Raw genomic sequence first — 15,604 nt, 5'->3', positions numbered from 1 at the left:
CTATCCCGAAATGTCTGCCTGCCAGATGGCCATGAAGGATGATATCTCACCCCTTGTGTTGCCCTTCTCTTTTTTTTTTTAAATATTTTTTATTAAGTTTTACAGCAGCAAATACATAATTGATCGAGCATTACAGATCATACAAATGATTGAAATAGATAATTAAACCGGACTAAACATCATTCCAACAGCAGTTAAATAAGTAAACAGATTAGACTTTTAAGATTGAATCCAATTGCGAATAGGGGCCCAAATTTTTAAACCGAAAGCTTTCTTTTTCTTCCCCTTTAGACAATACACCGCTTGCTCTAATTGATAAATATTTAACAATTTGGATTGCCGCTGAAAAAATGAAGGAGAATCAGCATCAAGCCAGTGAGAGGTTATACAATATCTAAAAATAGACATAGATATAAATAAAAAAGCATCGTCAGCAATTGTCCGCAGCCTATCAGGATTTGATTGAACGCCAAGTATTACAAGTTCAGCAGAGAGTGTTACTGGTGAATTCATGATATTATTTAGAAACTTTTGAACTTCAGAAATAAATTGGGTTAAATTAGGACAGAAATAAAACATATGGATAGAATTTGCACCAGAAAATCTACATCGGCTACATTTATCGCCTCTATTAGCTTTCCACTTCAATAGTTTAGCAGGCGTATAATATAAATCAAATATACTCATAAAGAATTGACTTTTTAAAGATCCATTAAATAAAACTAGATCGGACAAAGCCAATGCGTCAGTTACATTAATACTCTCTATACCCAAATCCCTTTGCCATTTTATATTAAATGATTCAAGATTATCTTCTAATCGGTTTATCATTGTCTGGTAAATCACCCCAGTTCTATTTTGTTTCCAGCAGCATTCCAATACATCAATTTTCTTGATTTTATTAGTGTTTAATACATTTTTTGTGATTAGAAAACTGCGTATTTGCAAATATTTGAAAAAATCAACTTTGAGTAAATTATACTGTTGTTGTAAATACGAAAATGATGCAAATTGTTCTTCTTGATAGAGCTCACCTAACCGAAATATATTAAAACTTTGCCAGCGCTGCATAATATGATCTGTGAATATAGTTGGCAACATCGGATTGTCAAATAATGGTGTATAGTGACTAAAATTGCTGTTCAGACAGAATCTTTTCTTAAATTGCTTCCATATTTGATAAGCTGTTAGTATAACTTTAAATCTTGTTTTTTATAATAGCTTGGTTCAGAGAAGCGTACTAGACATTGTCGTGCCTGAGCACCAAGAATCATTACATAGATTGATGTTTCACACCTAAATAAAAGGCTGTAGTTGTAAGTGTCAGATCGGTTGGTGAGCCAACAACAGAGTGAATTATCTGCGTTTTTGCTATATTTAAATTATAGCCAGAATATAAGCCAAATTCCCGGGCTGTCTCTATGATCTTAGGGAATGCTAAATTGATATCCGACGTGACTATCGCAACATCGTCCGCATAAGCGAAGATCTTATATTCTATTTGATAAATTGTAACCGGGGGAATGCTTTCCTGATTTATAAGTTTTTCTTTTGCTGCTCCTTTTGCAGCTCCGTTTTCCCAGGCCTGTCATGTTCAGTGCTTATAAGACAGAGGAAGCGGTACCGGCATCAGTAACTTAATTTCAGACCCCCTCCTCTATGGTCATACGAAAGACCGGGTTGTCCAAGCTGTGTCTTTTCAATTTCCAACTCAAAATTAGCAGCAACCACTTGTTTCATGACACTGTCATAAGTATGAGGTTGTGGTCAGAAATAGTCCTCACCAGGTGTTCCATGTTTAGCATGGATCCCAATATGACAGGTTTGACTGAGACTGTCTAGTTGAACAGGAAGTTCATCTAAGGCAGAGAAGTAAGAATAGCCTTGGTCTCTTAGGTTGGTCAACCTCCAAAGATCCGCGAGCCTCCAGTGGTCTTGTCAATCATGAACATTTTCTTGCTAGGCGAGTGGCCGGAGAATCTTTCTAGCGGTCTAGCACAGTGTTATCTACATTGTTAAATCCTCCCCCAGTATGACTGATCGAGGCCTAAAGGGTGCTATTGTTTAAGAGATTGTGTTCAGGAAGATAACCTGGTTGGTATTAGGTGCACATATGTTTACTTTCCCGAAATGTCTGCCTGCCAGATGGCCATGAAGGATGATATCTCAACCCCTTGTGTTGCCCTTCTCACTGTGGATCTAGAAAGGCAATCCCGGTGGCACCCAGATGAGTGTCCCTCTTGAAAAGGCTGAGTACTATGTAAATATTGACCAGTTTTTTAGAAAGGTACCCCTTCTCATCTGTTTAGGTGGGGTTCTTGCAATAGGGCCAGGTGTATCCTACTTTGTTTCAGATGAGCCTGGACCTTGCAGCATTTGTTCATTTACATAATCCATCATATAGCACATCTGTCTGCCATCTAGATGATGTATCTGCCCAGTCCTTCTCCGATCCTGGCCACAGGCCAGTACAAACACTCGTTCTCCACCAACCCAATACAGTGCAAAGAGCTTTGACAACCACAATAAATAAAGCCATAGAAACCCAAATCCCCCTCCCCAGGACAGAAAGACAACATACCCTCCCATCCTATGGTTACAAAATAAAGCAAGCAGTCAATTGGGTGATAGTCTCCAAACAACTAAGGGGAGGAGTTACTCAAGGAGTCCGGAAACTTTCCGGCAGTACCACTTACCATTCGGCCATGTCAACATACGTAGGTAGTCCATCACTTATCTGCAACTATATTAGGGCCGGAAAGGATGCCCACCATATTCACACATTAGGATCACATCCCCCAACTTGCGCCATATGTCCCCATCCAGCCAGAAAGGAAGAATCTCAGACAGGGTTATCTGTCATCCGTGGGGTGATGTGTGGTAGACAATTGCTCCACCCACCGGAGTTGGAACCAGTTCAGTATCGGAAGTGGCTAGGTTAGCTGCTGCCTCCAGTGCACTCTTCCCATCGTGTTGGGATTGGATTGCTGACAGAAAGCCTCCTCGGTTGTGCTGGTTACGAGAGCCAGATTACCCAGCATTAAAGAGGTTGCGAGCAAGTATGTTATGGTCGCTCGGTTTATGGTTGCATCCCAATCCAATCCCACACTTCTTGCCTATCCTAGAATTTGGTGGCTTGATCACATGTAGTTTTGTTGTACAACATCACATATTTTACGCCCACAGCCAATGTAAAATCCGGGAAAATGATTACTCAGCAGTTCTCAACGTGGAAGTCGCCATGTTTCAGAGCTCATCGCAGTATGTGGTCTCAGTCTCAAAAGTGAAGTTGCATCACTACCAATGGCACAGGAACCTATGAGCGGGATCTAGGGCAAAGAAGAGAGACAATCCCTCTTGGGCCATGGTCTTCTGAGGCAGGCCTCCAGGTAGGCCACCATATCATTGCCCTCCACTCTCTCAAGCAGGCCCATCACTCAGATATTGTTTCTGCAGGCCCTCCCTTCCGCTTGCTCTGCCCTGTGTTCTAGCGCCTGGACACAATCCATCATGTCGGTCTGTCACAGGATTTCTGCCAGCAACTGTTTGTTCTTTGTTACTCATCCGCTAGTTTGTGCTGTCGATCGTGGAGGATACGTATGTCTGCCACCACCACATCCATCTTCAGTTTGAAAGCTTCTCTGGTGTCTTTGATGGCCAGTAGAATAGAATCTAATTTGTCTTCTGGTATAGGGGGCGGCTCCTGCTATGTCTGAGAGCCTATGTCCAAGTTGTTTCAATCAGTCCCCACATTTTTGGGAATCAGGACCACACAGAACCCCCCTAAACCTGCAACAGCAAGCGGGGAAAATGGGCACCAAAGTCCCCAGCTAGTGCCAGGGAGTCCATTCCCCCGAGCACTTCTGTCTTTAGCCCAGATCGCACATGGTTGGTAAGGCCTCCGGGACGGGTTGACTGGCAATCGAGGCAGCCTCCACTCATGACCAAGCAGTAGCCTCAAGATGTGGGCAGTCCGGAGACAAGAGCCCATCACAGCACTCCGTTCCTCCTAGGACAATTGATCCACTATCTTAAATATGCTGTACGGAGGTTAGGTGACGTGGGTTATCTTTATGGGTGGCCTTGGGGGACAGCAAAAGAGGCCGTAAAGCACAGGCATGTAATGGCCACTCTACCCAGTATAGTTTCAGAGGGGTAAGGGCATGCAGCAATGGTGCAAGGTGGCAGCACCCCGCCGGAAGCTCACAAAATGCTGCCTACTCCATCGGCTTTGTGCTACAACAAACACTCCATGACCCATAAGTAGCATGAAAGGACAATTTATTAGGACATGGTTGCTCATCTTCAACTTTATTAACAATTATCATCAACTTTGTAGCTAAGGCACAAACCCCGACATCACATGTCCACTCACTTCTCTCACCAACTTTCGATCCCCGAACATCATATCTCATTTCATCCTTCCCAGACAAGTTACCGTCCCCGGCTTTTTCCTCCTGCGCACTGCTCTTCTTCCCCCCGAGGGTGTGGAAGAGCCCGCATGTGAAACAAGTCCCCTGCTCCTTGGCCACTTCAAACTGAAGGGTGGGCGGACAAACTTTTAAAACTCCCCAGATGAAAAACCCTACGCGGTGATGCAAAGGGTCTGGAAGAGGCAGGTCATGCCTCTCCAGTCCCTTATATGCTAATTAATTGACCAGCCCCTTCCCCCTCCCCCCTGAAGTATATATCCCCACCCATGTGTTTGGGGCACAAATTTCCCCGGGGAAAGATTAGTCTGCGGCTTTCTTTTCCCCGGGGGCCGTCATTAGGCCAGAGCCCCTCACGACAACAGCTACTTGTGATATTTACTGTAATTTAGTAATATTGTCTAAGAATCTAATTTCCCAAAGGAATTCGTTAAACAAAGAAATCTAAAAATGATCATATTACACCTTATTTTCCCAGCCTACGTCGCCACTGTCCCTAGGAGTATTCTTAATTAATTTTCAAAGCTCTTTGCCGATCTGTGCACTAATTCCATTGAACCATGATACTCAGACCTAATGAGCACGCTTCAGTCCCTATTTCCATCTTATTTACAGAATTTCACGCTGCGTTACAAAGGGGATCATCATCACTGGATTGGCTTGAGGAGGGACGATGAGACTCAACCCTGGACGTGGGTCAATGGCACCAAATACAACAACTGGTAAGTCCTCGTTGGTTTGCTGCCAGACATTTTCAGTCACTAATCCTATCGCGCAAGAACCACACTCCACGCTGTTACTTGAAGCGTAAAAGGCCATTTTATTAGGACATGGTTGCAATCATTTAGACTTTATTCAACAGTACATAACTGCAATAAATATGCTTTCCCCATCCCATACCGACTCATTCTCCTTTCATCCATTTTCAAAACCATCTCACCTGTTAGACTCTTCCCCCATTCACTCGGTGACCTCCTTCCTCTCCCCATTCTCACCTTCACTTGCCCTCCAAGCATCCTCTGTGTAATTTCCTTCATTGGTCATTGCTTCCCGCGCCCGCTATCAGTCACCTGTGTACCGTTCTCCCCCCCGAGGGCTGGATCCGCCCGTATGTGACTACCCACCCCTCCAAAGTACCGCCAACCAGGGAAACCCCCGGAGGGCGGTTCCCTGCCCCACCCCCAGTGCTAGTGCACCTTTCGCCTCCATCCAGTCTACCTTGCGGCCCCTGTGGACGACCCTCCATCCCCTAAACCTGCGTCCCCTATAAAGTTCACTATTGCCGGGACACCCCAGACTGCGAAAGGTGCACCTATTCGAAATAGGACTACCTGTCCCCCCAGGTTGCGTTCCTAATGCCTCCCCCACCCCTCAATGCACCAGGTGGATGACCATCCACCCTTGAAAACTGTGTCCTGTGTCACTACGCAGCAGTTACCAAACAAACCCCGTCCGTGACAAAATTGTACCAGTGCCCACACCATAGCATGGGTGTAGGACCCTGAAACGAAACTGTTTTCACTGTCTTCCTCCCTCCGTCTCCTCAACCGCGGACCGTCCCCCTGTAATCCTGGTCCATCGCCCCCAAACTCCCTTCTCGGCAAGGCCCCCCCGGTGGATGACCATCCACCCGTACAGCCAGTATCCGTTGCAATCCAGTAACCTTCCAGGCCAATCCCCAATCCCTGAAGAGCGTCTCAGCCCCAGACAAGACCACCTGTGCCTCCTCCAATAGCCCATTAACTGCGGGCCATTCCCCTGTAAGCATGTTCGACAGCCCTCAAAGTCCATTCTCTGCAAGGCACCATCGGTGGACGACCATCCACCCATAAAGCCATTGTCCCTTTCAACCAAGCTACATTTCCAGGGCAATCCCCATCCATGAAAAGTGTTCCATCCCCCAAACCAAGACCAAAATCGCCACGTGTCCCTTCAAACAGTCCCCAGTACCTGAGAGCTATTAGCTGTGAAGCGCGCTCAACATCCCCCAAAAATCCCTCCTCTGCAAGGCACCATCGGTGGATGACCATCCACCCCTACTCCATTCTCCGCAAGGCACCAACGGTGGACGACCATCCACCCATAAAGCCATTGTCCCTTTCAACCAAGCTAAATTTCCAGGGCAATCCCCATCCATGAAAAGTGTTCCATCCCCCAAACCAAGACCAAAATCGCCACGTGTCCCTTCAAACAGTCCCCAGTACCTGAGAGCTATTAGCTGTGAAGCGCGCTCAACATCCCCCAAAAATCCCTCCTCTGCCAGGCACCATCGGTGGATGACCATCCACCCCTACTCCATTCTCCGCAGGGCACCAACGGTGGACGACCATCCACCCATAAAGCCATTGCCTCTTTCAACCAAGCTACATTGCCAGGGCAATCCCCATCCACGCACTACCATATTCCCAGATGCCCTTGACGAAATCACCACATTGTCAGCAGTGTTGGCTCCTTACTCCCGACACACAACACATGTCCACGCCCCCGACTAAAAACTGCATCCTGTCAGCCAGAATCCCTGCTTTCAAATTACTGCCCACTACAACCCCGGTGACCATCTCCACCCCAAACGCATCGTGCCGTGCCCGAAAGCCCCCTAACCCGGTCTGGGTCCCCTAAGCAGCGGCCCAAGCCGTCTCCGTCTCACCAGCACCCCCTCCGGCGCATCCCCTCAGCCTCCTTTACTGCGATGCCTACCGAACGGTGATTATCTTGTCCCGTGGCCAGCAAACTACCTCAACCAGTCCCGCTCCCCTGCAAGTCCCCCCTGTATAACACTGCCCCCCGGCATGCTTCGCGACGCTCGCACTCCAGATACTGCAGCCTCGGCGCCCCGCATTTTTTCCAGACCTCAGCCCCCACCCAGTGTGCACCGTCAGTCCGGCAATCCCGTTGCCTCCGCATATTCGCCTCATGTGAGTCAAATGGTGCCATGGACCCATGGCCTCCAACTTATCGATAAGGACCTCCAGGCCCCTGCCTACCCCCAAGGGCTTCGTGACCTGTCCGTTAGAAAAATTCCCCCGAAAAACCCACACCCCCTCCCTCTAGGTCCACCCCTCGTCTGAGTACTTGCCCATCAACGGAAGTGCCGAGAAAATTCTCCTGCCTGCCTTCCCAGCTGTGGGTAGCGGCCGAATATTACGTCGAAGAAAGACCACCCCAAGTCGAGCTACGTTCGGGCTGACCGTAAACCTGTCCACCACCGTTCCAGCCCGGCACCCCCATCCATCTGATAAATACCCGCAGCTGTCCCTGGGCCGCGCCCTTCAACATGCTGCCCCATGTGTCTGAGATCGATATCCACAACTTGCGTCAATTGGCACCCCCAGCTCAAAAGTCACCCTCCAAGCATGGCAAACAGCCGCTAAACACGGCAAATAGGGACAAGCCACCCTTTGGCAGCTAGCCTTCCGTTCGCCTGATATCCCCATCGGCCGTTCGAAACCCAAACCTTCTCCTCGCGTGGCCCCCAAAGTTCCCTCCGTCTGACGTAATGCCCTCTCCTTGCTGGTATCACCACGAACTCCCCAGCTGACCCGCTGTGCGTCATTTGGGCCTTGGGTTTCCCAGGCCCCCAGCATTGTCCCCACCTTACTGAAGGAAATACCATTGCATACACTGATAAATGAGCACCCGGTGACAACCAGGGCGTGAACCTAATCTTCCAAGTCCAACTCCAAAATTTGACCCCCAATTCAACCTTACTGAAGGATACACCATTGCATACACTTACACAATGGCACCCGGTGACAACCAGGGCGTGAACACCTAACCTTCCCAGTACAACTCCAAGACTTTAACCCCCAATACATGTACCTGAGTGTCCGCCCGGGACCTCCTCTTCCTGAGCGAAGCTGCCATCCCCCTTTGAGTTCCGTCTTAGGTGCACTCGCCTGAAACAAAGAACAAATTGGACTGGTTACCCGAACACCCCCCCCCCCGCACCCACTCCAAGGCCCCATCAGACATCCCCGTCTATCGCACTGCATCCGGCCCGCCAACTCCCACTCCGTCGCACACCGTCACAGTCCTCCATCCTCACCCCCAACCCCTCCATGCCACACTTCACACCGCACATACTCAAAACTTGGTAATGATCACAAGGTTGGAGTCCTCAATGCGCGAATCCCTCGAAGGAGGGCAGGCCGCCGCGGACCCCCTACTGCTTCTGGCCAGCATCTCAGAGCCATCGTGCGCCCCGCTGGCATCACCCCCTATCTGCCGGCCTTATGCGCCGGTCATGGATCCCCCCCCCACCGGGTCGCCGCAACCAGGTGGGCCCAAGCACCACCGGGCCTCGTGCCACGCTGGCAGTCCCTCACCCCTGTCCTAGACACCCCTCGCAGCACGACCGAAACAGACAACAACCCGTCACCTGCCCCCCCCCAACCCTCCTATGCCGAAACCTCCGGGTGGCCCCCAGTGCACCATAAACAAAATAAATGGTGAAGGTCCAAGAATTGATGGGCCCCATACCTACACCTTGCCGCTGGTAGTGGATAGCCGCATGTGGGCTCTCCTGCCGGCTCCGCACCTCGCCAATAAAGATTACCCACCACCCTTGGCCTGCCCAAATTTGCGCGATGCCTGCTATGCATAATGTGCCCGGGATGGAATGCCACCGAAAGCGAGACACCGCCGCAAAGCTGTATATACAGATATATATATATATATATATTGGTTTTTTTGGGGGGTATTTATTGATTTTTGGCATAATTACATAGTGCGAACTCGACCCGAAGGTATTGGAGCGCTGTACAGAGCTCCGTGGTCATATTACACAGTCATGCATGGGGGTTAAATGATTTGCCCAGATTCACCGGATGTGGACGTGAGCGCGAACTCGACCCGAAGGTATTGGAGCGCTTTACTTAGCTCCGTGCGTACATCACCCATTCAGGCACGGGGTGTTAAATAATTTGACCGGAATTACAGGATGCAGATGCGAACGCGACCCGAAGGCACCGGAGCGCCTCACAAAGCTCCGTATGGACGTTACACATTCCGGCATGGTGGGTAAGAGATTAGCCCAGAATCATAAGATGGGGACGCGACCTCGAGGCTCGAACCCTGGATCCCCACCACCGATGCGGCGTCGCAGCCGATCTCGCCGTCCCCGCCGCAACCCGCCCACCGCCACTACGGGGCCCACAGCAGATGCGCGCACCGGCTCCAGTACCCCCCCCCACCCTGCGGGCGAAGGCAGCATGACACAACTCAGCCGGCGGACACGCGGCAGGACTCCGGCTCCCGCTCCCTCTCCCCCACTCAGGATGCCCCCTCCCTACCCGCCACCTTCAACGTTCCGGTGGTGGCCGCAGCAGCTCTGTGGCACGCACGTGCGCCACCCTCAGCGCGACACTCCAGGCCTGCGCCTGCTGGACACGCCCTGCCGCAAACTCTTCACCCGGCCGATCGGTCCCGCGCTCACCTCACGGCCAAGCCAGCCGTCGCACCGTATTTTTTCCCAGGGGCATCGCAAACCGAGATGATAACGCTAAACCCCGACCACAAACTTTTTTCTCCCTCCCGGTGGTGCTCAGGTGTCAGGAAGAGGCCGGATACTCCTCTCCTGACAACTATATACCCTCCCATTTCCCGCCCCCTTCCTTCCTATAATCCCACCCCCACCATGTCCTTCCGGTCGTTGCGCGAATACCCCGGGGGAAGACTGGTCTGCGACCTTCACTTCACCCGGGGCCCGCATTGTGAAGCTAATCACAAACCAGCGCGCAGCCCCAAACTGCTACCTTTCTTGAAAACCAACTCAGACACAGTTGTTCTGTCTACAACAACTCATCGTTTGAGATTCCTCTCCTGTAAAGGGTTCTGTATAAAGCACTCCACTGCTGCGAGCTCAAATAATGTAAAAAGGCCAGCGTTGGAAAAGCTAATACGAGTTTATGGTATGATTTTTATTTTTTTTAGTTTTTTTTTTACAAGTATATACAAGATAAATTAAAAGAATGTAAGTTATAAGTGCTGCCACATAAATATGGACATTATGTGCTTGCAATGAAGAAAGGAGTAACAAGTTTAACAGAGCAGCCGGTGGCCATCTTGGAAATGGATTGTGTGTTTTTGTTTTACTCTTTCAATAAGGCCAAGCACTTTAATGCACGGAGCTAACTGAATACTATACATGAATTTATAAACATGCACAAAATTACAGATGTCAAAACAATATGTAGCCCCCTTAAAATGGCCTAACAAGGATTATAGCACTGCAAAGTTTCTGCCTTCAGCTGATATCAAAGAAACCACCAAAACCCTGGCCAATGATGGAAAACTGAGGGATTTCATATGATAAAAAAGCTTACATGCTTTAACTGTAATAACATTTCACCCTTCTGTTGGTGTTGCCTTTAGCAAATGCTTTTCACAATAAATACGTCAGACCAATGAAGTACATTTTCAGAATTAAACTGATCTATTCGGGGCACTTGGCCTCTTTCCAGAGCTTGTCCCCAGCCAGGGAAGGCCTATAGCGTTGGGATACACTTTCACCACAAGGCGAACCTCCTGCACTCCGTGTTTGGCATCCACTTTTACTAAGGTAAATTGGCAAATATTAAAAAAAATAGATCTGAAGGACCCGATGCCTGAAGCACATATTTTCAGGCCGATGTGCACATACGAATAAGAGAAACGTCATTTGGGGGAAAATTAATTTTAATGCCTGAAGTGTTACGTTTGTGGGTGGAAGCAAAATGTGAATGGCATTCGAACACACTAGTGTTTGAAGAAGGCTTGCCCAATGCCCATCTAGTTAATGTATGTGTATATTTTGTTTATGGCGTTACTTATTATGATAGGCTACCAGATGCTGAAATTGTCCAGTGCAACAAAAAACATGGGAACCCACCCCCCATTCCATGCCAAAAGCAACAGAAAACCATGGAGAACAAGGCTGCCACACAACAATATTAACCCCTTCAGGCTACAGTGAGGGTTAGTGGTGGGTGAATTGAGTGATTGAGAAATAAGATTGTTTTTTGTTGGAGCAGAGAGGTTCTGATACTGTGACTTATGACTCAGAGTATGAGTTCAGTGACCGCCTTTTCCAGTAGGCAAGGCTAAGTGCAGAATTAAGAGTGGTACGGAAATCTGAGAACACTATGAGCCAACTTGCCAGTACCCCCAACTTTAAGGCGCTGCTCTCTACTGAAGAAGGACAAATATCCTAAAACGCATGTCTAGTGGTACCCAGCATTGGCTGCACCAACAATGGTGAATACTAAAGACTTGAAGCTAAAGTCTTGTCTGGCACTGCATTTACCACAATGCATCAGGGTAAATTGTGGTTAGTAGCCAGGCAGTGTGCTAGCGCACCCCTTTCAAAATATATCATGTGTGCACCCAAACGTGGATGAAACAAAGACAAATCATCCGAATAGTGAAGTGAAAATTAAAACAGGAGTCCTAGTAAATACAAAACAAAAATGTAAATCTCCCAACATTCTTTGGAGAAAAACAAATACTGTAGGTGCAGTGCTTATGTTTGTTTCTCATGCCGCAATATCCGATACCCACCTTACTTTGAGTCATGTAAGTATGTTGTGCCTAGGGACACAGATTCCTCTTTCTAGCATACTTTGGACTGCCTTCCACCATAAGTCATTGAGCTGCATTGTGCCTGCAAGGCAATGCAGTTTAGACAGGCCCCTACATTCTGCCTAATGACTCTGTTGCTTACCAATAATCTTCATGTCTCCAGGTCTAGTTCTTCCTCGTCACAGTCCTTACAAATGAGTTCATCTCATGCAGGTGGATATAGGGAAGTAAACGCAGACTCGTAAATCAAAATGCATGCAGCAGCGGCACTAATTCATTGTCCAGCCAAATACTCACATTTATAGAAAAAGAGAAACATTTTATTTCTACTGCTATCAACACAAAGGAAAAATACGACCTGCACACAGGGGCGTAACACAGGGCCCCGCATCCCCCGCAGTGCGGGGGGGCCCCCAAGCTCCAGGGGGCCCCCTCAGCACTACACTTTGGCTGGAGAGCTCTTGATAGAGCCTGGATCATATCACACCTTTTAATGTTCCCAGGGGCCCCATCAGGCATATGGGGCCACCATATGCTTACAGATCACAGGTTCCCGCCTGATTGGCACAATGAAGTCCTTGATGGTGGCCCCTCTTGGCATATGGGGTGGCCGACACGGCACTATCCTGAGCCCTGTCCCGATCAGTGCAGCACTACACATGGCTTAGTTAATGGCCAGCTGCACTCATCGGGTACAGAGTTCCTCATACGCATTTGCACTCCTGAAGCAACCAGAGCCTCTTTCTGGCTCATGCTACGGGGTAAGTATCCGTTCTGTCTCCCAGTGAGTGGTTAATGCGTTGATCCTGACATGTGCCCCTCACTTTGATGATGGTGCACAGGTGTTCCTAGAGTGGCCTCACACGTCTGGCGAGGAGTAACAGATCAGGTCACACTTCTTGATGCTCCCCGTGACCCCCTCTGGCATTTAGGGTCACCATATCCTCACAGTACACAGGCTCCAGCCTCTTCGGCACAGTGAAGTTCTTGGTGGCAGCCACTCCTGGCAAACGGGGTCACCCACTCTGCACTGCACAAGGACTCAGACCCGATCAGTAAAGCACTACACAATGCTTAATTCACAGCAGTTCTCCCCTGGCATACTGGGTTGGCCGTCTTTGTCTTGCACATGTGCAATGACCCTATCAGTGTAGTTGTCTCCTCACTCCATGTACAGGGAGTCCACATGACAGTGCTCCCCACTCAACCTTTCTTCCTACAACGCTCCCCTCTTCCTCACAGGACACACTGGTCTTGAATTTCCTTAGTGATGTTCCTTCACTCAGCAGAGAGACTAGCAGGTGTTTGCCCTCAGTCCTGGTCATAGGCAGAGGTTTTGCAGAGCTCCCCCTCCTCACACAGCCCGTCTGGCTGCTTGGCAGATGACAATATTTGGGGTCTCAAACTACCCTTCGTATACTCCATTTCCAGGCACCAAATGTGATTTACAGTCTGAGGTTTTGAAGTTGAAGTTCCCACTCCTGCGAAACCTTTTTCTCTAAAAAGCAGTCTTTCACAGCCGGAGCAACTCCAGAGCTCATAGCCCCACAACACAGGCCATGGGAGTTCCTAGAGTTCACACCTGGATCTCAGCCCCAGTGATGTGTGTATGAAAAGCTTAATCCAGGGCCTCAGCTTTATGATTCTCTTATCAGCCCCATTTCCTTCCTGAGATGTGCCCAGGCCCCTTCCTGGTGACTTCTCACTGAATCGAAGAAGTGTACAGGGGAAGCCTCGCTCTCCCCTCACAAGTGTGTGTCTCCCCCAGTTTACAGGAATGCAGCAATACACATCTGTCTGGGGATTCTCCTACTCTCTCTACTCATGTATCCCATGCAGGCTTGGGTGGCCCAAAAAGGAACCCAGGGCCCTATATGCATTGTACCATTCATAGATGCACTATTGCAGTTATACAGCATACATACACTATACAACAATGTATCCTCACTGTACTGTACCACTCACAGGCATGTATACCCCCAACACATACATTTACCATGCACAGTACTGCATATATTGTACCACTTGCAGGCACACACCCAGCACATGCATCTAACATGTATGCACTGCAAAGCACTACGTCCTTCATATATTGTACCACATGCAGGCACACATACACCCAGCACATGCATGTAACATGCATACACTGCATAGTACTGCATTGTGCTTGTATTGTATTATTTCCAGGCAATTACACCCAGCGCACATACACCACATATGCTCTGCACAGCAGTACACACCAAACCGATGAAGTCCAAGACGTAAAGCACACCTCAGCGGAACTTTAAAACAAGTAAACCTGTAGGCCTCTTCCTAATGATAGGTTAAAATGGACCTATTCACTCCTACTGATTTGTACTCTGTAGGCTCTCACTGCCACACTTGTGCTGCTTATTTACTGTTGAAGCAAGTAGCCTTTCATCACTATGAGAGCAATGCTTTGGGGGCTCCTCCTGGTTCAACAAAACTGCAATTTGTGAGACAGACCTATGTCATGGTGCACAAATATGATCAGTGTTTGCCTATGTCTACAAAAATCAGCATTAGGGATCCAAACATCAGTACAGTTGGGCACTCAGGGCAGAGTTACATGTCCATTACCAGACAGAAGACTTTTCAGTCCCAACACTTCCTCTTGGCACTACTTGTAATAATAAAGCTAGGAAAGAAAAATCCGTCCATCAGGTTTGTTATTTTATGTTAGTCTGGTTGGTAAAGCATGCAGATATTAGACAGTGTTCCGACGCTCAGGCAGTGGGCAACAGACCAAGAAACCTAGATTGACTGTTTGAAGAGCCAGGTCTTTAGTTACCTCTTGAAGATGTCAATATTTGTTTACTAAGCGGAGGTCTAATGGAAGTTTTTTCCAGTTGCGTGGCCCCAAGTAGGAAAAGGATCTCCCGCCTATTCTAAGCTGGTTGATGCGGGGCACTCATGCAAGGCGCGCAGAGAAATAGCGCGGGGTGCATGCTGGAATGTATTTGTTGATCCTCTCTCTGAAATAAACCGCGCCCGTATCATGCATTGTCTTATGCATTAAGACCATGGCCTTAAAAACAACCCTCTTTTTTATAGTAAGCCAGTGAAGGGCCCTCAAATGAGAGGACAGGTGAGACCTTGGCAGAAGTCTGAGTAGCAGTCTAGCCGTCGAGTTCTGCACCACCTGCAGTCTATTGAGAAGATAGTCAGGGAGACCGAGGTAAAGAGCATTCCCATAGTCGAGTCTCATTCTGATCAGGGCATGCACCACCTTTCTACCAGCAGATTCAGATAGGAGAGGTAGAATTTTTTTTAGCATGCGGAGCTTGCTGAAACAGGAGCCATCAAGGGCTTGAATCTGGGGTTAGAAGGAGAGGGAGCTGTCAATTTTAGTCCCTAGGTTCTTCACAAACTTTTGGGGGGAGCCAGGTTGTGGCATATCACTCGGCCAGCAGGTTTCCACCAAATTGTGAGGGACATCTATGAAAATCACGATCTTGGTTTTATCCGGATTGCACCTCAGATGATGCAGGTCCAGCCAATGAAACACCCTGGCACGACACCAAGAGATAAGCTTCCCATCTAAATCACTTCCCTTCTCACAAGCAAAAAGAAGCTGTGTGTCATCTGCATAAGAT

General features: G+C 48.5%; 1 protein-coding gene across 4 annotated transcripts in view; it reads left to right on the top strand.

Moving 5' to 3' along the window:
* The window catches only part of LOC146813027 (uncharacterized), a 132,548-nt gene that overhangs the window by 76,523 nt on the left and 40,421 nt on the right, over positions 1–15,604 (top strand). For 2 of the 4 annotated variants that reach the window (XM_085620055.1, XM_085620054.1), the window contains exon 4: positions 5,046–5,152. The exons of the other annotated variants lie outside the window; for them this stretch is intronic. In XM_085620055.1, the coding sequence (XP_085476181.1) occupies positions 5,046–5,152 (107 nt within the window). The remainder of the gene's footprint in view (positions 1–5,045; positions 5,153–15,604) is intronic. 4 annotated transcript variants of the gene reach the window in all.

This window comes from Triturus cristatus, chromosome 7, assembly GCF_964204655.1.
Source record: "Triturus cristatus chromosome 7, aTriCri1.1, whole genome shotgun sequence".
Classification (NCBI taxonomy): domain Eukaryota; kingdom Metazoa; phylum Chordata; class Amphibia; order Caudata; family Salamandridae; genus Triturus; species Triturus cristatus.
Note: the sequence above shows the minus strand (reverse complement) of the source record. Positions and strands in the feature narration are given on the sequence as shown.